At 34.5% G+C, this 25,775-nt stretch overlaps 1 protein-coding gene across 1 annotated transcript in view; it reads left to right on the top strand.

Annotated features, from left to right (window-relative positions):
* The first annotated feature begins 3,382 nt into the window (after positions 1 to 3,382).
* The window catches only part of rundc3b (RUN domain containing 3b), a 42,025-nt gene continuing 19,632 nt past the window's right edge, over positions 3,383 to 25,775 (top strand). The window contains exons 1-4 of the mRNA XM_056475656.1: positions 3,383 to 3,575; positions 15,282 to 15,397; positions 19,528 to 19,661; positions 23,941 to 24,026. Of these exons, the coding sequence (XP_056331631.1) occupies positions 3,481 to 3,575; positions 15,282 to 15,397; positions 19,528 to 19,661; positions 23,941 to 24,026 (431 nt within the window). The 5' untranslated portion in view covers positions 3,383 to 3,480. The remainder of the gene's footprint in view (positions 3,576 to 15,281; positions 15,398 to 19,527; positions 19,662 to 23,940; positions 24,027 to 25,775) is intronic.

Genomic DNA, 25,775 nt, shown 5'->3' with positions numbered 1-25,775 from the left:
TTAGACATCTTTTAAAAACAAAACATGCTTGCTGGGCTAGTTAGTGCACTGATAAGGGAGTTGGCCACACAAGTGCTGCTCAATTGAAATATTTTCTAGTGCACTGAAACATTCATTCCCTGAAAAGTCTGATAATGCCATCTGTATTTTACACAGATGTTAGTCACACTTTATATTAACCTCTTAAGGCCCAAGGTGTTTTTTTACATGCATTGTTTTATTTCTCTTTGCTATTTGGGCTTATTGGAACCTAATTAGAATAAAACCTAAGTATCATCTTTTGATATGATGTACTTTTAGAGAAAAATGATGTGCAAACAGTATATGTGGACTCGTGATCCGAATTTACATAAAACACTTTTTCCTGACTGTTTTTAATACATATGTAACCTTTCATATTCTGCAAAAGAGTTGCAGGATGACACTGTATGTCTGTAACGAAATATAAAACATTCAAAGTATTTTTAATAGCCACTTAAGAGCTAAAATGTGAGTTTAAGCAGGGTGCGAATTATACATTGATGATTGAAGGGGTCAACTTTTTCGGTAATGTTGTGTAATGCACACTTCAGTGAATCAAATATATCTATTTATTTAAATTCTAACTGAATTTATTAATAAAACGTATTGAATTTTCAGTGTTTTGAGGGATAGTTGGTGTGTTCTGACCTATAATCTCTGACTATTGTTTCAGAGGTAACTGTAGGTCAAAGTACAAACTATGTGTCTAGTTTTACTTTACTTTTAGGCAATATGAAGATACAAACACCTAATTTTACAAAAAAAAAAAGTGTCTTGTGAACACTTGCAATGTGGTTTCAGACTTTTGAATACATTTTTTAAAGACCGATTGGTGCGATTCACAACGGTATGAACTGTTATATGTATTGTGAAATGTATTGCGTGCATTTTATCATATAAACTATTAATATTATTATTCAAGATACAGATCAGAGAGGACTATTTCTCACTACTAAAGAGCTAACCCCTCATAATTCTTGTTTTGACATCCTTCAGGAGAGATCAAGTGTTAATTGGGGGGGTCAATTCCCCCCCAAACCCTCCTGTAATTTGCACCCTGACAATAAGCTGTCATTATTTCATGTTAACTATTTACTAATATGAACTAAAAATGAGCAATACATGTACAGCATTTATTAATCAACATTTAGTAATGGATTATTAAAATCCAAATTCATGTTTGTTAACATTAGTTTACGCACTAGGTTTATTATAGTTTATTTTCATTTACTAACATTAACAAACATCAATAAATACAGCAATAAACGTATTGTTCATTGTATGTTCATGTTAGCAAATGCAATAACTGATAATAACTAATACAACCTTGAATGAAATTAATGATTTTTATCCCTCTTCATTTACAAACAAAGGCAATCAGAAGTCATGCTATATCAAGTGTGTTGTTCACTTTATTCAAAATGCAAGATGTCCTAAATACCTTTATTGCTTTAATAATATGATTACTACTACACATTACAAATGTCAATGCCAAAAATCACAGTCACAGTTTAGATGTAACATATGTGGAAATAGAGACTGAGACAGTTCTCACTTATTTTTAACACAATATCTGATATTTCCTCTTTTATTCAAATGATTATCTCCAACCATTTTATACAGTCATTGTCTCCAACAGTGAGAAAATGTTAGTTTTCCCAATTTTAGATCACATCAATAAACGTTTCTCCCACATAAGAAGAGTTTCTTTGAATGGAGGTTTCGACATTAAAGGTGAATGACACAAAATATAGCCTACTGTAATTAAATACACCCATAAGGTCTATGACTTTGACAGTGTAATGACTGTTTGAGAGGCTAGGAATAGTTACAAATAAAACATGGGCCATGGCCATTGACCAATCAGAATTAGGGACTAAAAGGACTATGCAGTTTCTAAACTGTTGTATATAGTATATGACATAGATAATATGACATACAGTATATGACATAGATAAATGTCAAATGCCACTATATGACATAGATAAATAGTATATGACATAGATAATATGACATACAGTATATGACATAGATAAATGTCAGATGCCACTATTTGACATAGATAAATAGTATATGATATAGATAATATGACATAGATAAATAGTATATGACATAAATAGTATTTGACAGCTATGAGAGCAAGCTTCTCTTAACATCATACCAAACAGAGGCAGACACTGTAAATAAATGCATTCACATACAAAAAAAAATCTAAATGACAATATTTTTATATGAAATTCAGAAGACGAAATGTGATGAGGCCTTTACAGAATACAACAAATGTTAACATTTTACTGAAACCCCTCCCATTAATGCAGTAGGCCTACATTGTAAAAAATGCAGGGTTCCACTCAATTTATTCATGTTGTCCCAACACAAATCGATCAAGTTAACTTAACACTTTATGTTATATTATTTATTTGGCAAATTTATGTAGATTGAACATAAAAAAATTAAGAAATCTCAAGAATTGGGTTGTTTCAGCTCATTTTAAAAAAGTAGTTTAAACAAGTAAAAGAGTGTCCATCCAGGTCAATGACGATTTACAATCTCTTTTTTCTATATAGCTGGATATTTGCTTTTGATTTTTAAAAATAAGGATATAAATGATAGCTGTAAATGCTTAGAAAGCTGTGAAATATTTAGTTTGTGTGATAAGCTGCTTTCTAGTACTTTGGGGACACCTAGTGAGATTAAAGTAAATTACATTAATAGAAATCGCAAAAAATCATTGTTTTTATCAATAAATGATAATAATCGTTATATTTTATAACTAAAACGCCTTTACATGTTATTAAAACGACGCTTATAAACTTCTATAAGCGCTTCATAATGACAGAATTATGGTCCGTGTTATGAGGTTTAAATTATTTCTTGAGGCAAAGAAGAATGATCCTCCAGGGGGTACAGGATGTTTCAAAAAGTTAATTTCCTCTGTTTTAATTTTGGAAACACGTGTAAATATATATGTATGATTGGGATGCATATGTTACGTGCAAGGATTGGGCTATACCAAACAATTAGATACCCACCTCCTCAGCAAGTAAACACACAAAAAATTGATTTTACAAATCATTCTGTGATTGGGTGATTCCAACCAGCGTTGAGAAAAGTAACATCGATCAATGACAAAGATCGTGACAAAACCGTCGGCTTTTATAATGTGTTCTGTATGAAAATTATTAATGGAAAAATCACTATGGCTTTTTAATAATAAAATTAAAGTAAATCAAACTCAAACGAAGAGTTAAAGTACGATTTTTATTTCTAAAAATACGACAAGACCACGCCCATTCTGGACTCCCCGTTCATACTAATTGCCTTTCCACCCTCTCATTCCATTTCTATGGCCCCGGTGAGAGTCAGTAAGAGTCCGCGAGCTGGAGACTGATCCACAGCAGCATCAGAAGATAAAAGGACGTGAGGAAATAAACAGCCGTGCATCGGACAGACACGACCATGGCATCGTTAAATCTCGGGTTCAGCGGGGCTCGTAAAAAAGCGGCGGCGCGCATCAGAGCTGTAGAGAGGAGGAATCTGATCACCGTGTGCAGGTAAAATCTGCTACTGACCACACACACACACACATTCATCATGTCGCACACTGCAGCACACCGGCGACACGCACACATGTGTGGTGATGTCATTGTTATTTTTTTTAGTAAGTTTGATTTTGCACATTTTGATGCTGGTGATACGTGAGGTGATAGGTGTATTGCACACAGAAGCGCTGATCTGAGATCTGTCACAAGAGCATCACGTCATATAGATGGAGGAGTCCTTAGAAAAAGTACTGTATTGAGGTAAAGTTGCTTTATTATTTGCTCATTAAGCGCTCCATATATTGTTTACCAAACTAATTTGAATATTGGGTGTGAAATGGCATTTAAGTATCAAAACAACATTAGCACTATTCAATTGACTGTGCACAATTCTGTACTTTGATGCTCATTGGCTGCTAATATGATTTGCTTATTTAGAATTTCCTAATAATACTTTTCTGAAATGATGTTATTATTAAGGAGAACGCCCAAATGTCAGAAAATAAAACCAACTTTACCTCAGTAAGTACTGTGGTGATTTTGTGGACATTCTAAAATGCTTAACGTGAAAAAAAGGCTTAATGTAACGTTACCTAAACATCAACCAGAGAAACCTGAATTTATGTCAAACTGTACTCGAAGGGCACAAAGTAACACTTTTTGGTTTTGGCCAAATAATGAACAAAGTAATGGGAATAGACAAACTATATTGTTTTTACCAACATCACACACGCCTCTCCTACAAATGAGCACTGGACTTATGGTTTCTGTGCAGTATTGCCAAAAGTGCCATGAGTATAAATGTTACTGTTTACCCCACCTGCGAGGCAAGTTGTAACAGACAGAGGGTTAGTTGTAACACATGCTTGAAAAAGCAGATTTTACGCAATTAATTTAAATCCAGTTTACTTTTAATAGTAGCTATATTTCCTCAGTACTTGGCTCAATTTATTTTTTATTCTACAATACACAGCATGTTTATTTATTTATCTTTTGGATAAATACATTTGGATTTATTTGCATTGTTATGCATTATTATACAATGCATTTATTTGCATCATTAGCAATAAAATTATTTTTTTCTATTAAAATATTTTCTATTAAAAAGCATTTTAATATAAAAAGTTCTCAACATTACACTACTCACATTACTCAAAATTCAAAACTTATTTTGTTAGTTTAATTGGTGTCCAACAGTGTGTGGCTTAATTGTAACATCCTGTTACAGCTAACTCGCTGTGAAGTGTTTTCCTCAAAACTGGCTCACAGTCACTGTGTGTTTTTACACCTTTCAAAATGGTTCCGTCATTTAGCCTAGAACACAGTTATCACAGCAAAATAAGATTTCACTTACATACTTTTACAGATTTTTAAAAAATAAAAAATATTGACTATAATAAAAAAATAAGTTTATGCTGCAAAAATGGTTTCTCCTGTGTGTCTCATCCAAATTTTGCTGAACATTTTCAATAATTGGCAGGAAGACGTCTGCCGACACTGTGGTGAAAACCTTGGAAGCATGCAATGGTTAACCCTGAGCAAATACCTTAAACCTTCGTGTTGTTACATTTTGCTCCGTGTTACTTTGTACCCCAACTTCTGTAAAAGGAGCGATTCTCAATTCCATAAGTGTTTTCTCCCCCCTTGAAGTCTATTATAAGGAAAAAGCTTAACGTTGCTTAATGTAGCTTAACAAAAAGTGGGGGAAACCAAATTTCTATCAAATTTTACTCGTGACAAACACTTTCTGATGTCAAAAGAATGAGCTCTAATGTTAGTGAGTGAAAATGATCACGTTATACGTTTCTCCGCATTGAAGTCCATTATAAAGGAAAACTCTAAACGTGGCTTACTGTTACTCAACAAGTGGGGCACACTAAAAACCTAGCAATTTTGACTGGTGATCAACACTAACTACTATCAAAAGATCAATCCCTGATTCTGTAGATTAAGAGAACAATTTCACATTAAGCATTTTATCCCTCAACAATTTTTATCAAAAGGAAACCTTAAAAAACTGTATAAGATTTTTATCTTATGTTATCATTATTATTATTTATGTATTTTACCTTGTGTATTATTTATTGCTGCTGATTACTTTTAATTGGTAGAATATTTTTATAATTATAGAAAATTGGTATTTATAAAAGGTGGTAAAATTGATGTTTTTTTTTTTTGCCATGACAGCCATAGAAGCTGAAATGGCAATAAAATTAAACTCTCTCTCTTTTATCCCTCATTTAAGTCTATTATAAGAGCTTAATGTGGTTCAACTGCTTAATGCCTGGAAACAATCACATTTCTATAAAAATATACTCATAAACAAACTTTTCTTTTAGTGTATCAAGTGAACAATGTCACTTTAAGAATTCTCTCCATAGAAATTCATTATAAGGAAACTTGAGGTGGCTTAATGTACTTTAACCCAGACCAGGGAAACACAAATTTCTGTCAAACTTTACTTGTGATTAACACTGACTATTGTTTATCCCTCATGAGAAGATTTTATTTAGCCTTATTTCAACTAGTGTTCCAGAGGCTCATTTGATAAATGTATGTAAACAATAATGCAAAGTTTACTTTGTGTGTTTTGCCCAGCGTGAACTACAGTAGATGCTTTTAGGCTGCATTTATACTAGTGTGTTTTTGTTTTATAATGGCGTTTTAAACAGAAAATGCTCCTCATCCATATTGATGTTTTTACAGCGTTTCAGAAAATGATCTCCATCCACACTATGCAGCCTAATATGCATCATACTTGACCATTCATGCTCACTGCTCTTGCAAATATTTTGTCCGACATCCATACTGAGAAGCCCCTGTCTGCAGCCTGCAGAATAGGGTGGGGCGGCATTTGGGGCGGGGATGCATATTCAGCCACGCCCACCTATAATTTTATTGGTTAGTGGAAAGTTAATAGCGTCAATCCTCACTACATCGTGTCAGTAAACAGGAAATGCATTTACAACTTCTTAATTATTGTTTTTCTTGTTAATAAACTCAAAAATACACAAAAGTGGACATTCTCGCTGAGTGTTTTTATATGTTCATTATGTAAATGAATAAATTATGAATTTATTTGATAAAGAAAACGGTTATGTGAATTTCGTAATGATTTTTCTGATGCTAAAAAATATTACGACAATTATATTAAATAGGATCCCAAAATAAGACTCTTTTCACAATGATGTCACTTCACTTCTGCCTTTCACCAATGCAGTGTTTTTAGTTCTGATGTTTTAATAATTGTTTATTATTTTGCTTCAAAATGTTACATTTTTGAGTAGACTCAAACGAAATGCATCAATCAAATGTGTAGTTTTTTATGGCTAGAGGTTGCATTTATGTTAAAAGAACGGGCCCTAATTCCATAGATAAAGTTAACAATATCGTGTTAAGCGTTTTCTCCTCCATTGAAGTCACTAATAAGGAAAGGCTTAATGTAACTTTACAACAACTGAGGGAAATCAAATATTAAAAAGGCTGTTCATAAAATCTAATTTTATTTATGATAGATTAACCCTTGCTGCCAAAAGAATGCATGTCATTGACATCCCTACTGCTGCATAGGGGAAAACGCTTAACACATTATTGTTCGCTTTAGCTGTGCAAACGGGGCTCGTTCCTTTGCTAGTAGTTAGTCGTAATCACAAGTAAAATTTGATAGTAATTTGGTTTCCCTCACTTGTTGAGTTACATTAAGCCACGTTAAGCTTTTTCCTTATAATAGACTTCAATGGGGGTGAAAACGCTTAACTTGATGTTTTTCACTTTATCTATGGAATTGGGACTTGCTCTTTTTACAGTAGTTAGGGTTAATTACAAGAAAAGTTTGACAGAAATTTGGTATTCTTTGTTTAATGTTTAGGTACATTAAGCCACGATAAGCTTTTTTCATGTTCAGTGTTTTAGCATGTCCCTTGATTTAAGTATAGTGGGACTCAAATAATGCGATCTGCCGTTTACATTGTGCTCCAGGGTACTTCAGACTGTGATTTTTACAATGGGTATATTAGGCTATTTAAATCAATAACATCATCAACAACAAAATACTGTCAAAAAAGTAAATTTTTGTTTGTGAAAGCTGGATTTAAAGTGCTAAATAGCTTTCTGAGAGAATACTTGACACAAATTAAATGTGCAATTCAATGAGGTATTCTTCTGACATCATGCAGTGTATCAAATGATTAATTATACAATGTTTTTAAGTAGAGAGAGTCACAATTGATTTAAAATAACTTGATAAAAGTCACAGTGAGAACATTAAAACGAATACTCATAAACAGGATGTGAATTATACTTTGACGATTGGGGTCAAGTTTTTATGTTCGGTAATATGCCTCAGTCAACCAAATTCATATATTTAATTCGATTACATGTAATTTATTAATCAAATTTGTTATGTTTTCAGTGTTTTGAGGGATATTGAGTGGTTCTCAATGACATTTGGGGTATTAAATAAATGGTGACAGGTTCACCATTAAATAAAACCAATGGCTGTAAAACACTAGTTCATCCAAAAAAATCTAATGTACTCCTCATTTATTTCTTCTGAAGTGGTTCTAAACCTGAATGAGTCTCTTTATTCTGTTGAATACAAAAGAAGATGTTTTGAAGAAAGCTGAAAACTGTTAATCATTGACATCTATAGTAGGAAAAACAAATATGGGAGTCAGTAGTTTCTTCAAAGTGTCTTCTTTTATGTTCACCAGAAGAAGGAAACTCAAAGTTTTAGAACAAGTGAAGCGCAAGTAAATTCTCAGTTTTTAGGGAATTGTCTCTTTAACCTTTATTTCTTTAACCCTGAATTAGGACTAATATTAATACATTCGATCTTTAGAGAATCCAGGATATTATTCACTACACTCTCAGAAATAAAGGTATGCACGCATTTGTACTTAAAGGGTCCATATTGGTACCTCAAAAGTATATATTAGTACCTAAAATTTTAAGAGGAACACTTTTATACTTTTTAGGTACTAATATGTACCCTTGAGGTATTAATATGGACCTTGAAGGTACAAATTTGTACCTTTTGAAAAGGTACCACCCCAGTGACAGCTTGTGTACCTTTATTTCTGAGAGTGTAACCTCCCCCAATTTTTTTTTAAGCAGACATGAAACTTGGCATTCTTCAATATATTTATCATAGCATCATTTACAGATCCATCCCTGTTTTGATGAATGCGTCTGGGTCACTAAAGACCATAATATGCGATTAGTGAAACATTTATTCAATTAATCTTTATTTTTATGGACTTTTTACAATGTAGTGTCAAAGCAGCTTAACAAAGTTGTAGTAAATTGAAACCGCTTCAGTCCAGTTTTCACAGTTCAGTTCAGGTCACTTCAGTGTAATTTAAGGGTTAACAAAGACAATACTTTGTTACGATCTTACTAATAAATTTTGACATTTGCATCACACAATCAGCTCCACATATGAGATTTTTGGTTGCACAAGTCACCCAGTCAAGATAAACTGATCAAGGATCAAGGAATTGTAAAAGTAAGCTTAAAACTGGTTACTTCAGCAAATACCTTTTTATCTAACGTTTGCTTTTTTAAAACACTATCAGTAAGGTTAAAGGTAGGGTGCTTTGTAATTTTAAAATGTGAAAGAGCCTTTAAACTTGCTTTAAATCAATTCACTGTGTTTATTCAGCAGACTCACATTGTTATTCTTAAGGTAAATAATTAATCCATGCAAGTTAATTCAATGAGTATCATTGTTTGTAATCTTTAATGTAAGTCTGACCATTTGCTTCTGTGTTTGGTGTGGCGGTCCTTCTGTTGATGATGTCAGCTTCAGGGTTTCTGTATCACCCTGCAGCCTTAGAGCGGTTACTCACCGAAGCTAAGCAGGGCTGAGACTGGTCAGTACGTGGATGGGACACCATATGAGAAAAATAGTTTGCTGTTGGAAGTGGTGTTAGAGAGGCCAGCAAGGGCACTCAACCTGCGGTCTGTTTGAGTCCTAATGCCCCAGTATAGTGAAGGGGACATTATACTGTCGGTGAGTGCCGTCTTTCGGATGACATGTTAAACTGATATCCTAACTCTCTGTGGTCATTAAAAGTCCCTTGGCACTTCCTATAAAGAGTAGGTGTTTAACCCCGGCGTTCTGGCCAAATTCCCTCCATAGGCCCTTACCCATCATGGCCTCCCAATCATCCCCATCTACTGAATTGGCTCTATCACTGTCTCTCCACTTCACCTATAGCTGGTGTGTGGTAAGCGCACTGGCGCGTTGTCCTGTGGCTGTCGTCACATCATCCAAGTGGATGCTGCACACTGGTGACGGTGTGGGGAGACCACCCTCAGGAATGTGAAGCGCTTTGGGTGTATGGTTATACACGATAAATGCACTATATAAATATACATTACATATACATTACAAAGCAATTGCATATTAATTTACCCTCTTACTGTTTAGTTTGCTGTGAGGGAATGATGTGCAAAAGAAAGCCCTGCCCCCTGCTCAATATTCCATTTCAGTTGGAAGTACATCAACATACTGAAATAAGTCTCAGCATCTTCCGCTTCACATAGACTTTAACATTTAAGTCACTGACATTTAATTTCTGAACTGCCGTAATGAATACAGCAACTAACGCAAAAGGAATGATCAGCTGTAAGATGTAAAGTCTCTTAAAAAATTATCTTCATTTTTTTTTTAACTATAATGACAACTTTGGTTAACTCACCGTCGCTCGCTTTCCTTCTGCTTAGTCCCTGTTTTTTTTTTTTTTTGCAGGAAATGAACTGCCAATTACTCTGGCATATGTTTTTTGTTAGTATTAATTCAGTTTCTTGGCTGGAAGGGCATCCGCTGTGTAAAACATGTGCTGGAGTAGTTGGTGGTTCATTCCGCTGTGGCGACCCCTGATGAAAAAGGGATTTAGCCATAGGAAAATAAATAAGTGAATGAATTTTACTCGCACCCAAAACAGTGAATCATAATTTCAGAGAAACTGAAAATTAGTTCACAAAGCTCATGCAGATGCCCTTTTATATATAAACATTTTATATTTCATCTTTCCAAAACTTATGAAAGGAAGTAAAATCAGTGATAATTGCTGTAGGACAGGCACACACATCAGAATCCAAACATATTTGTATAAAAGTGAATATGATTAATCACGGTAGTATGTTTAATTAGGCAGCATCACACAGGGCACATTTGAAGCAGGAAAAGCGTCAGTCTTAACACAAATAAATGTCAAATCCGTGAGGAGGCACAGCAGGAATCAGCCAATCAAACGGCTCAGAGAGTGACATGACGCGTTCACTCATTTACAATCACAGAGTGAAGCTCAAACAAACAAAGGCATTTTACTGTTTGTGTCTGAGGAAGAAGAACAGAGGAGCAGATAAGCAAAAATCCATTTCCGCTCCTGTTTATCCTGTGAGATCTGATCCAGAGGACTGAATGAAATCACCGCAGGTCTCTTTGAGTGATAACACCGTCTCAGAGAATCATGAAAGGGGATGAATGAAGTCTTAAATGCTCCTGAAATGATCATGAAACTTCAAAAAGTCTATTTCAGGATCTTTTCAACTGAAATGTCAGGCTAGTTTAGTCTAGAATTTGAGAAATTCAGTATTTGGAGATTGTGTTATGAGCAGTGTTTGTAAAAGAACTCGTATTATTACAATCTTATGTCACTTTGAAGGTGCTGTATGTAAGTTTTTGACTCTTCTAAAGTGAAAAAATTCCATAATATGTTTGCAGATATTTAAGAAACATGCTAAGTGAACATTATTGTTTATCTGAAAAACAATGCTACAGTCAGATATTCTGCTTTAAAAATGTTTGTTACGTGCCGGAACGATGTCTTTGTTTTGGTTCTTTTAATCTGCCCACTGCCACTTTAGCCAATTATATTTCAGCACCCCGAGTTGCCTTTGTGAAACACAGCGTATTTCATTCATTCATTCTCAGAAAGGCTCTCAAAGCATGCGGTTGTGATCTAAATGCGAACAGACTCCGAAATGAGGTTATTAATTAGCAAATAATATAAATATTACCAACGTATACATTTGGTGAGCAGGCTACATTGTAACCCAGTGTCCTTACAACTCGCTATGTAATGAGATTTGCAATGATAAGCAATTTGGCTGTTTGCCCCAGACGAAACATGACAGAAATTTAAATACAGCCATTCAGAAGCACAGAATAGTGCACTTACTGCACTCCAACAAAATGGTTTGTTATTATACATATTAAACCTCTTTAACATTATTAAATGTAGATGCTGAATCACTGATATGTGTTGGCTTGCAATGATTCACGGTTCTTAAGTTCAGTTTCAAATGGTTTATTTTATTTTTAAGATCTGAGGTGAACTATCTGCTGCTGCTTTCAGTAGTATGACAATAAATGTCATGTAAAATGGCATCCAAACTCACATTATTAGCTTTTAACACTGAACAAAGCACATGAGGTGTACCTGAGGTGATCATTGTCAGTTTTTTGTTGTTCACCTGTGAGAACTAGAAGCCATTTCTAAAATATAAAGTTCAGGTGTCAGGCCTCCAAATTAACCTTTTTTCTTGGTAGTTGGTTAGAACAAAAACTATTTTATATGGAGAATAGTCCTTCTATCGCGCGCCGTTGATTTCACATTGAACGCAATTTAAATCAGCCTTAAGTCAGCCTTTAGGCTCGATAGTCAGGCACACTCCTGTTGGACCTCAATCTGGCATCCTGCACTTGCATGTGTTTTGTGATGTTGCAATATATATCATCCATACATAAAAACCAATTCTAGCAGCAAGTTAGCTGATTGTGCAACATCTCTATCTCTATTGGAGGTGTCAGTGTCAGTATGGTTAAAAAACACTAGTATTTACTATAATTTACTATTGGATATTGTAATGTGGATGTCTGACAACTGAAAGTAGATCTGGTAGCAGATATCGCAGCCTCTTACTTTTTACCTTGCACTTTTTTTTAACATTTATTATTATTTATTTGTTTAGGATATGCGTTTCCCATTCTGATTCCAATGGCTAATAATTGAATTGTTAAAATGAGTATAATTAAATTAAATATTCTTAAGAATTAAATATTATGTGTTCTTGGGAGGAGTGTACTTGCGTTATAATGATATTATATTGTCATCCTAACATTATATAATGAGTGGCATAAAATGGTCTTGAAATGACAATAATATCGCTTATCACAATATATTTTGATGTAATATATGGTACAGCAAAATATAGATATTGTGACAGACCTACTGGTTATTGTGTGTAATATTCTTCGTGGTTGTTCTAAAGGGCTTTCCGTGCTCTAAAATATAATGTATTGGCATTCATCGAAGGCAGTAATATGATATACTGGTGTTAAATTACCTTATTACATTGTATATTGTATTCATGTGTCAGCAATAAATTGTATGGTATTTTTTATACCAGCTTTTATTTTTGATTCATATTAATTCTGATTTATTTGTCTCTAAAAATAAAGGGCCAACTTGAGCAGTTTCTTCCATAACTTGAGCAGATTATTGCTAATTTCACTAATAATTGTGCTATTTTAATATATTTAATGTAATTATAAATATTTGTAAATATAAATATTTAATTATGTAATGTTGTGTACTATATTACAAGGCTATTTAGGAATATCTAATTAGCTTTATTTTTATTAAAATTTTACTTAATGTCTTTAATATCATTTTTACCTTTATTTTTATTTAAATGATCATAAATTAGATTTAAAAAATGGTTTCTTAAATGTAATAATATTTTTAGTTCTTTATGTAATATTTATATATGATTTTATTTTATTTCAGCTTTTGTAAATAAGTTTTAATAGTTTTAGTTTAATTTAAAAAAATCTAATGACAAATTTTTTGTTAATTGCAAATTCATGCTGCTGCACATTTGATAACAATTCCTTTTTTTCTTCTTTTACATATAATGATATTTAATCAGCACACTCTGTTCAAACTTTCATCTCTTTTTTTTCCCTCCACATTTGCTCTGTGTTTTAGAAGGGAAATGTCAGGAGCGAAATTATCTCTGAAATGACATTTGCATGAAGGCTGCTGGTTATTCGGAAGTCATGAGGAGACGAATAAAAGCACAAGAGCTGCCAATAATGAAAAGGACAGTCATTTATGCCATAATTACATTTGATGAGAGCATAATAAACGGCTATAATGGTGCTCCACAAAACACAAGATATCTCTTTTGGCTCTTAAATGCTCTTTTAGGAGTTTTTAAAAGCTTCATTTTAGGGTTTAACTGGAGACTCGGCTCTATTTCGATTGTTTAAGCGCTGAATTATGTGTACTTTGAGTTTTCTATTTTTATTCTGCGTCAGTGCATCTGTCCTAAAATTACTGAAACAAATATAAATATAAATGGAAATACTAACACTGTGGCTCAGTGGTTAGCACTGTCGCCTCACAGCAAGGTCACTGGTTTGAGTCCCAGCTGGGTCGTTTCTGTGTGGAGTTTGCATGCCCTCCCTGTGTTGGTGTGGGTTTTTTCCAGGTGTTCCGGTTTCCCCCACAGTCCAAACACATGCAGTAAAAGAGAATTGGCTAAACAAATTTGGCCATAGTGTATAAGTGTGTGATTGTGAGTCCGTATGGATGTTTCCTAGTCCTGGGTTGCAGCTGGAAGGGCATCCGCTGCGTAAATCATTTTCTGGAACATATTATATATAAATTGTAATCATATACATACAGTTGAAGTCAGAATTATTAGCCCTCCTGAATTATTAGCCCCCCTGTTTATTTTTTTCCCCAATTTCTGTTTAACAGAGAAAAGAATTTTTTTCAACACATTTCTAAACATAATAGTTTTAATAACTCATTTCTAATGATTTATTTGATCTTTGCCATGATGACGGTTAATAATATTTGACTAGATTTTAAGACATTTCTATACAGCTTAAAGTGACATTTAAAGGCTTAACTAGGTTAATTAGGTTAACTAGGCAGGTTAGGGTAATTAGGCAAGTTATTGTATAATGGTGGTTTGTTCTGTAGACAGTCGGAAAAAAAAAATGCTTAATGGGGCTCATAATATTGACCTTAAAATGGTTCTTAAAAAATTAAAAACTGCTTTTATTCTAGCTGAAATAAAACAAAAAGACTTTCCCAAGAAGAAAAAATATTATCAGACATACTGTGATTTCCTTTGCTCTGTTAAACATCATTTGAGAAATATTTAAATAAGAAATAAAATTAAAAGGGGGGCTGATAATTCTGACTTCAACTGTATTTGGATGTGTGTATTTATTTGCTCATAATAATGACATAATTTGTTATGTAAATGCAATGTAAATTTATTTTATATACAGTTAGTCAAGATTAATAGTTAAACAAAGCTATATATATATATATATATATATATAACAATTAGAAAACTGATATTAAAGGGAAAAAAAATTATATTGTATATAAAAAGGTAAAAAATTACAATATATTATATAATAAAAGAGTATAAATAATTTAGCCGTTTATTCAAAGTGCACACAAGCATTTGTGTTGTAAAATGAATACATTTTTAATTAAAATTGTATGGTTTATATTAAAAATGAACATTTCTCTCATTTCCTATCGAGATTATGCATGTGATTGCAGATTTAAAATATCATGAATGTTTGTATAATTAAACTTTGTCAGTTTACTTGAACACTGTTTGTGAGCGGCGTTGTGTGTATTTCTGTCATGCTGATGTTTGTGTTTGTCTGTTCAGGTTCTCAGTGAAGACCCTCATTGATCGCTCATGTTTTGAGACGATAGACGACACGTCTGCTGAGTTCATCAACTTTGTTTCTATTCTAGAACATATTCTGAGCCACAGATTGAAGGGTGAGAAAGAACACACACACACACACACACACACACACACACACAGATACATACTTGTACACTCCAAAAAATGACATATGCTGGTTGTTCAAACTACCTATTGTACCTATTATTTTTGGTGTTAGTTTCAGTCAGATAATTTTATGGCTACTATTAGTTAGTGTGTTCCAAAATAGTGACAAAATCCACGTTTCTAAAATATGAAACTGATATAAACATGTAAAGCTTACAGTTTGTCACTTTCACCTAAAAGGATCAATGATTTTTTTCACATCACTTCATAATTCAGTTTCTTATCAAATCTTGACCAATCAAATGCTCTCTAGTGTCTGACATGCCCTGACCCTTTCAAGACGCTAAAACAAATAAAACACTATTGGCTGTCTTTTAAAAGGGGAGGAGCTACTCTAAGTCCCACTCCACTCCTCATGTTTCAGTTGAGATTACAGCAAACGTCGAATAAATGCACATTTCAAAACACTTCATGCGACACTTTATGAGCTAAAACAAAATTATTGAGTTTTTTTGGTGGACAACTTAATTGTTTTATGTTCAATGCACTTAAGTTTGTAATTACTAATAAGTTGACTTAATATCTTCATATTGTCCCAACACAAATTGATTGTATGGAACCCAGCATTTTTTACATGGCACAAGGCATGACCTTATAAACCACCTTAAAGCTAGTTTCATTATACAATTTCAGTGTTCTTGTCAACCACATAAACAAGTACACACACACAATCAAACGCTTTGGGTTTTCATGGTTTATTCACTTTTTTTAGTTGATTTATTCTGTATATTCACCCCCTGAAACAAAATTAATAACAGCCTTTGCTATCTGTTTGCAAATTCTCAGCATATAATACTGCTCTGCATTACAGCTATAGTTTTTAATGTTGGATTTAATAAATGTAATAAATTAATACATGTAAAACCCTTAAAAGTTGAGATATGGTGCAAAAAAATGTCCCTGTTTTTAATTATTTTTGTGTTTAAAAGAGTATATAGTTTCTATTTGTATATAATATATAGTTATGGTCAGTGCTTAATTTGTAAATGAATAATTTCCGGAACAAAACCAGGAAATTAAAGTTACCGTGACCGACGTCCAGCACAAAATTTCAGTTTTCGCAGAACATGAAGTTACTAAGCAGTTATATCGGGAAAAAAGCATCAAATTTCTGAATGGTCTTTAATTATTTTGTGCAATATAACATTATAGGTCAGTCATGGATAAAAAACAAACAAACAAACATGTAGCTACAAACATAAATCATATGAAACATCATTGTTCAGTTTACTAACACCACTGACATTCGGTTCACTTCACTATTATGCACCAAGCTAAAATTACTCACTCTGTCTAATCTTCAAGAAGAGACCACAGTTACCTCTTCTGTCTTGTTTTCTAGCTGACTTGAGATCGCTTTGCTTCTGTCTCCTGCTATCCTGATCCATTTGTGCAGTTTCATCTTCTCTTGATTATCAGATAAAATCAGCATTGACATTCGACATTTATTGACCGAACATCGTTGCCAATATTGATTTAAAAAAAGATTCGGTATGTAGTTTCAGTATGAAGCGCTATAGTTTACTTAATTGGCTTCTGAGCGTGTGCCTTGGAAGCAGTGCCAATAAGCTTGGGGTGTACGTTTGTAATTTCCAATGGAGGCTCGTGACTTGCATGACGCGCATATGGGAGCGCACATTGCATGACGCGCATATTCGACGCGCACATGTTGTGCAAGCAGGGCGTACGTGAACCGTGCGCATTTTTCAGCCGTTACAAAAACATCTGAACTTTTTTGAATGCCCCGAATGCACTGCAATTCATTTAAATTGAACTAACCAATCTGCTTCACACTTTGTATGGATAATACACATTTCAGTAATAATGGCAGACTAATTACCTCAGACAAACACAGCGCACCCAAACACTGCAGCGCTTTTTACTTTTCTTCAAAACTTGCATCGGAGCGATGGTTCGTCCGTCAACCTCTGAGAAAATGGTTGATGGTCACCTAGTTACGAGAGGCGCCAGGGGATCGCGAGTGCAAAGTCCATTGTAAATTGTCAAGGAATCCACTTGCATGCGCTTGTCACTAGCAGCAGTGAGGAGATTGTAAATAAAAATGTCGCCAGAGTGGTTTTTTGGTTTCTTTTCTTGTGCATCCCTGCCACTAGCACCCCATCTGAAAGAGTTTTTAGCATAGGGGGTAATGTAATCATCCAACTTCACAGTTTGTAATGTTGCAATATGTTTTTGAATAATGATGGTTAGTTCTTTTACGTGAAAGCTCAGATTTGATTATCATAATTTGAGTTTGAGGTTTACTGTGTCATTATTATTCACACCTTAAAGTTTGCTTTGATTGTTCAGCATTTACGCTTTACCATTGCACACACTTTGTAACATTTTATTCATTAAGTTTAAGAGTCTCTTTAACACTTGTGTTTATTTTATCATGAAGAGATGAGATATTTTATTTGTTTTTGACTATTGAAACTATTTGCCTTAGTAATGTTGGTAAATTAAAATAAAATGGTTAAATAAATAAAAAAATCCTAATATTCCTAAATGTATTGATAAAATTTTTTCAATATTTTTCGATGTCGAATGATATGAAACATGATATTGTGATAATTGTTTTGCAATATCGTCTATATATATATGCTTGACTGCCTCTGGTATTTTGAAAATATAGGTAGGCCACTATGCCATTATTTATTTTGGCTGCTCACTCCACGCCAAACAATAATCACCAACCAATGAGAGGGATTGTAAAAATGAGAAAGATGATTGGTTGAAAGTGACTACCTTTGTGTGTGCATGCGCATACAATCAACACAGCTTTGCTCGCTGTTTTTCACTTGGACTCTTTCACATTCTCTCTCTCACTTACACACACACACACACACACACATGCAGGTATTCACCACGCACAAGTTAATGCTGGATCAATTAAAGTAAATACTGGAACGCAAAACATGAATATCTGACATTCAGTGGAACAGGATCCGGCAAGATCTGGCTCAAAGCACTAGTAGTTATGGTATAGAGTTATGCAGTCCAAGAGTGCTGATTTCCTGAATATCAACACTATAATATCTCACGTGATGTTATTATTATTATTATTATTATTATTATTATTATTATGAGAAGTTAAAAACATTATGTGATGCATCTTTTTTCTCTTTTAAGAGTTCTTTTAAGAGTAATAATTACTTTATTAATAACCACAATATAGCTCTTTTTCGATGTAATAATTATTATTGTTAATGTTTGTTTTATTATTTCATAATTTCTGTATGTGCTAATTTCTGTTAGTTATAAATACTCATTTGTAAACTATTATATACACACACACTGACAATAATTGTTGAAGTGAGTTAAGCTAGAATTTTCAAACATCATTACATAGTTATGCTCTCACACACACACACACACGCACACACACACACACACACACACACACACACACGCACACACGCACACACACACACACGCACATTGTTTTTTGAAGTGAGTTAAGCCAGAAGCTTCACACATCATTACAGAGTGATGCTGTGATGATGTCTGTTGCTAAGACACACACACACAAACACACACACACATACACACGCGCGCACACGCATAGATGTAATGAGGTATAAATAAAGCCCTGAGTGTCTCATTTAGGATTGGAGAAGCAGAGTCGAACCGCACAGCATGACAACAGTAAAAAAGTAAAAAAAATATCAGTTTTTCAGCCTTTCAGCAAATTTTTGATCTCTCCACATTCATGTATATCCTTTGCAACATCTTAAAAGGCTGAAATCCCCGTGGAGCTCCTCACTTGTCAGATTCAATACGTTTAATGACTTGCTTGGATGTTTACCCACAATTCCTCTGCACTAAAACACACAACTGCATATAAACAAAACAAAATCAGCAGCTTTTTTCTGGAGTGGTTTCGCCTCTGAATAAATGCATTGCTCTTCTTGTGGAATCAATGTTTTGTTGTGTGTGTGTGTGTGTGTGTGTGTGTGTGTGTGTGTGTGTGTGTGTGTGTGTGTGTGTGTGTGTGTGTGTGTGTGTGTGTGTGTGTGTGTGTGTGTGTGTGTGTGTGTGTGTGTGTGTTTTGTAGGTCAAGTGAGCTGGTTTGGATATGAGAGTCCTCGTAGTTTTTGGGATTTCATCCGCATGGCGTGTAGTAAAGTCCCTCACAGCTGCATCCACAGCATCGAGAACATGGAGAACGTCCGCAGCTCCAGAGCGAAGGTGAGGACACACGTCTGTTGTGCTATTGTTGTGTTATACTGTTGTAATATTTATTGATATTTTGAATTGGCTTCAATTTTAATTTGGTTAAAATTGCTGTTATTGGAGCGGCACGGTGGCTCAGTGGTTAGCACTGTCACCTCACAGCAAGAAGGTCGCTGGTTTAAGTCCCGGCTGGGTCAGTTGGCATTTCTGTATGAAGTTTGCATGTTCTCCCCGTGTTGGCGTGGGTTTCCTCCAGGTGCTCCGGTTTCCCGCACAGTCCAGACATGCGCTATAGGTGAATTGAATAAACTAAATTGTCCGTACTGTATGTGTGTGAATGAGTGTGTATGGATGTTTCCCAGTACTGGGCTGCAGCAGGAAGGGCACCTGCTGTGTAAAACATATGCTTGATAAGTTGGCGGTTCATTCCACTGTGTTGACACCTGATGAATAAAGGAACTAAGACAGAAGGAAAATAAATTAATGATTTCCTTTTAGCTTTATTTTTTTGTTTTAGCCCTTTTTTTAATTAGTTGCCAATTCAACATTTAAATTACAGGATTATCTTAATTAACTTAATTATTAGTAAAATATGCAATGATGTTTGTAAATTATAGAAAATAATTTAATGGGCTGACAAACTGATATAGCTGACAAACTAATATTTTGTTTTAATAGTAATTATTAGTATTTGTGTTAACCACCAACAACAAGTATTATTTTAATATTATTATTTATTATTTTTACCCAATTCACCTATACCACATGTCTTTGTACTGTGGAGGAAACAAGAGCACCCAGAGGAAACCCACGTGAACTCCACACAGAAACGCCAACTGACCCAGCCGAGGCTTGAACCAGCGACCTTCTTGCTGTGAGGCAATCGTGCTACCCACTGTGCCACCGTGCTGCCCAATAATTAATTAATAATAAATAATAAATGTGATGATGAATAAAAACAACAAAAATAAAAGAAAGCAGAAAATATAAAAATAAGACCTAGTTATATTATATTATATTATATTATATTATATTATATTATATTATATTATATTATATTATATTATATTATATTATATTATATTATATTATATTATATTATGAGGGCATCATGGTGCCGCAGTGGGTAGCACAATCGCCCACAGCAAGAAGGTCGCTGGTTCGAGACCCGGCTGGCCCAGTTGGCATTTCTGCGTGGAGTTTGCATGTTCTCCCCGTGTTCGCGTGGGTTTCCTCCGGATGCTCCATTTTTCCCCACAAGTCCAAAGACATGCGCTATAAGTGAATTGTCCATAGTGTATGAGTGTGAATGCAAGAGTGTATGGGTGTTTCCCAGTGTTGGGTTGTAGCTGGAAAGGCATCTGTAAAACATATGCTGCATAATTTGGCAGTTCATTCCGTCATGGTGGTGTATTATATTATAATATATTATATTATATTATATTATATTATATTATATTATATTATATTATATTATATTATATTATATTATATTATATTATATTATATTATATTATATTATATTATATTATATTATATATGTCTGCTAGTTGTCATGTATGTACTTCTATATTTTTTATATAGTTTAACTTGATGTACTAAAATAATAGAAAAAAAACAACAACAACATAAACCTAAAAAGAAAAATGGAAAAACTTCCAACAAAATTATTTGCACTGTAACCCAAAACTAAAAAGAAAAAGAAAAATACCAAATTTAAGATGAATTCAAATGATTAAAACAATAGAAAAACACAGATTTTAGTTGACTTTAACAAGAAAAGGACTGATTTCATGTCACAAAGTATAAAAAGGAAAGAGGAACCAGCAGATCAGACTAGTCCTGTAGAAATGTCAGTGATGTGAACAGAAGCGGTCAGCTAAGACAGATCGCCCCCGGCTCAAATGTGTCTGCTTTGATGTTAATATCAGGCGTAAAACTGGCTCAGTGCCTTCGCTCTGCTGAATAACTTCAGCGTTAAGGGCTTTTGTGGCTGACAGGTAAAAGCAATCCTTTTCCCTGATTCTCTCTCTTTCTCTCTTTCTCTCTCTCTCTCTCTCTCTCTCTCTCTCTCTCTCTCTCTCTCTCTCTCTCTTTCTATCTCTCTCTCTCTCTCTCTCTCTCTCAAAAGTATTACCAAAGCGTTGCAGACTACATAAACAATAAATTAAATTGTAAAGTGTTAATATAATACATACTAGGGCTGCATTAAAAACTGACATAGCGATATTTTTTATTTCCTGCGATAAGGCATGGTTGCTCAGTGGTTAGCACTGAGGTTGGGCCAGTTTGCATATCTGTGTGGAGTTTGCATGTTCTCTTTATATTGGTGTGGGTTTCCTCCGGGTGCTCCGGTATTCCCCACGGTCCAAAGATGTGCTATAGGTGAATTGGGTAAACAAAATTGTCCATAGTGTATGAGTGTGTGTGAATGGGTGTATTGGTGTTTCCCAATACTGGGTTGCAGCTGGAAGCTGTGTAAAACATAAGACAGAATAGTTGGCTTTTTTTACTTTTTCCTCTCCGCTGTCGCCTCTAGCTTGCATGGTTCGGGATCTGTAGAGCTGCGCATCGATGGATTTGCTCTTCAGTGTTTGGACTCTCAGCAGTGATTATTAAACCACACTAAACTGAACTGAACTTAAACACTGAAAACTGGACTGACAATTTACTATAATCTTTTATGTGAAGCTGCTTTGACACAATCTACATTGTAAAAGCGCTATACAAATAAAGGTGAATTGAATTTAATTTAATTGGCGGTTCATTCCGCTGTGACTACCCCTGATAAATAAGGGACTAAGCCGAAGTAAAATGAATGAATTGCCACATGAATCTGGAAAGAATTTATAATTTTACATTGATAGGGAGTTTTCATTGCGTTATTAATTAAATACGATTAATATTTGTTAAAGCTACAAATAGTTTTTTTTCTTTTGCCCAAATCACAGGCCTTTTAGTTTTTTGTGTTTTCTGGTTAATTCTAATTCCAAAACGACATTGCAGATACTGTGATGTGACTATTGTGGATGCACACATTGCTATATCGATGCTGAAACAATATATTGTGCAGCTCTTAATACATACATACAGAAAAAAAACACAATTAGAATTTTGAGAACTAATACACAAGTAAGGCAAGGCAAGTTTATTTCTATAGCACATTTCAAGTGCTTTACATAAACAGGAATAAAAGAAACAAGACAATAAAAACAACAAAAAATAAAACAGATTAAAAACAGATTAAATGTGTTAAAATAGGTTTTAAAGGAATGAAAAAGAAGAGAAAAACATAATAGTGTGATCTGTCGGATGTAGTACAGTGCTCATTCAGTAAAGGCACAGCTAAACAGATGTGTTTTAAGCCTTGATTTGAATGTGCCTAATGTTGAAGCACATCTGATCATTTCTGGAAGCTGATTCCAGCAGCGAGGGGGTGTAATAGCTGAAAGCCGATTCTTTGACTGAACTCTTGGAATTTCTAGTTTATATGATCCTAAAGATCTGAGTGATTTGTCAGGTTTGTATTCAGTGAGCATATCTGTATAATGTATTGAGCTCCTAGGCCATTTAGTGATTTATAGACTATTAGTAATACTTTAAAATCTATTTTGAATGTAACTGGGAGCCAGTGTAAAGACCCGAGGACAGGTGTGATATGCTCTGATTTCCTAGTTATGATCCGAATCCTGGCAGCAGCGTTCTGGATGAGCTGCCTAACTGTCTTTCTAGGAAGGCCAGTGAGGACTCCATTACAGTAATCCACCCTGCTGCTGATAAAAGCATGAACAAGTTTCTCTAAGTCTTCACTGGAAACAAAGCATCTAATTCTTGCAATGTTTTTGAGATGATAGCAAGCTGATTTAGTTACTGCATTGACATGATGACTGAAACTCAGATCTGACTCCAGAGTCACAGTAAGATTCTTGACCTTATTTTTTGTTGTTTGACCTTTAGAGCCAAGGTACGCATTCACCTTGAGAACCTCATCTCTGCTCCCAAATGCGATGAGTTCAGTTTTCTCTTTGTTTAACTGAAGAAAGTTTTGGCACAGCAAACTGTTAATTTCACCAATGCATAATAATAAAAAAGACTTATATGATTATTAAAAAGACAATGAAAGAGAATTTCTTTAATTATTATAAAAAAAATAAATTAACATAAAAGACAATACACAACTTTACATGTATTCAGATGCTTTGTAATAATGTTTCTTCTCTCTCTCTCTCTCCCCTCTCACTCTCTCTCCCTCTCTCTCTCTCTCTCTCTCTCTCTATCTCTCTCTCTCTCTCAGGGTCGAGCCTGGATTAGAGTGGCGTTAATGGAGAAGCGTTTGTCTGAATACATTTCTGCTGCTCTCAGAGACTTCAAAACTACAAGGTATCTTTACGCTGCACTCAGAGGCACAGCGAGACTCTTATGTTTGATTGCAGGCTGATTGGGATCACTTATTTTTATGGGTAACTATTCACAGCGCTTGCTTTATTGTTTAAACTCTGAGACTTCACTGAAATAAATGCAGCACAACACTATATATTAAAAAAAGAGTTAAGAACTGCTTTTTTATTGTTTTGTTTACATTTTCTACTGTTTTCTGAGGTCCATTTATGAAGTGATTTTTATTTATTTATTTAAAACTATAATAATATCGAAGTAATAAGCTAGGCAGCACAGTGGCTAAGTGGTTATCGCTGTCGCCTCACAGCAGAAGGTCGCTGGTTCGAGTCCCGGCTGGGTCAGTTGGCATTTCTATGTGGAGTTTGCATGTTCTCCCTGTTTTTGTGTGACTTTCCTTCGAGTGCTCCGTTTTCCCCCACAGTCCAAAAGACATGCGCTATAGGTGAATTGAATTAACTAAATTGTCTGTGGTGTATGAGTGTGTATGTGTGGTTCCCAGCTGGAAGGGCATTCGCAGGGTAAAACGTAAGCAGGAATAGTTGGCAGTTCATTCTGCTATGGCGACCTCTGGCATAGAGACTAAGCCGAAGAAAAAATGAATGAATGAAAGTTATAAATTATTTTCTGTTGCGTTTTGAACCTCTTATCAGTCACAACACACATCACAGGGTTTGAAAAGACATGGCAGATTGTATACCAGAAGTAACAGTTTTACATATGTAAAAATATCAAATTCTTTGCTTCCAAGATTAGTCTAACAGGACAGTTTCACTGATGTAAATGTGTGCTTATGTGTTTGACATGATTCAAATATGAGAAGTTTTTAAATCTAGAATTAATATATTTTTATAATCCTATAATTAGATATGTTAACACAGACATACTTGAATACATATATTTAAAGTCCACATGAACCGGAAGCTGTGACCATTTATTATAATTTTTTCCTGTATTATTTCCTTGACGCTGTTCCTAGAGAAATGGAATAATAAATGAGAAAGCAGTGGGCGTGGCTTGTTTTTTCTACTGCGAGCTGATTGGATGTAGTAATGTAAGCTTTTCATTCAGGAATATCGGGTTTTGGTTCGAGTTATTACAACCTAACAGACACCTCCTCCTCACCATTTCTGTTTGTTGTCATAATTGACAGTTGGAGGGGCGTGGTTTGGTATGTTAGCCACGCCTAATCCCTCAGACAGACGTATTCTGAGAATTTACCTGAAAACAAAGAGGAAGTGCATTTTCAGATTTTCATTAAAGTTTATAAGGGCAAACAACATTTTTTTTCTTAATGACATGCATAGATGAGTTATTCACCACAAAATTAGCAATGTGAGCTCAAAAAAATCATATGGTCATTTGTACTTTAAAGGTGCAGTAGGTGATCTGCCAAATTGCTAACAGGTTAGCATAATATCTTTGAAAAACAATCCCTCCCCTGCCGTCCAAAGCCACGCCTCCTGAAACATGACAGTAGACAACACACTAGATCATGTCATTCGCCAGTTAGAAAACTTTATAGTACTTTATAATATTACAATTCTGAATGAAAAAGTGTTTTATGTCTAGCACGTTTTCAGTTGTGTAGCAAGCAAAACTTGTCTTCATGGTCTCCCTCTCTCACACGCTTTGTCCTAAAGCGACTACTGTATGCTTAGTGCTTGGCCGGCGGCATGCAGGAATTATACTTATTACTTAGCCATACTAACATGCTATTTCAGACTGAATATT

Source organism: Danio aesculapii, chromosome 16, assembly GCF_903798145.1.
Source record: "Danio aesculapii chromosome 16, fDanAes4.1, whole genome shotgun sequence".
NCBI lineage: Eukaryota > Metazoa > Chordata > Actinopteri > Cypriniformes > Danionidae > Danio > Danio aesculapii.
Note: the sequence above shows the minus strand (reverse complement) of the source record. Positions and strands in the feature narration are given on the sequence as shown.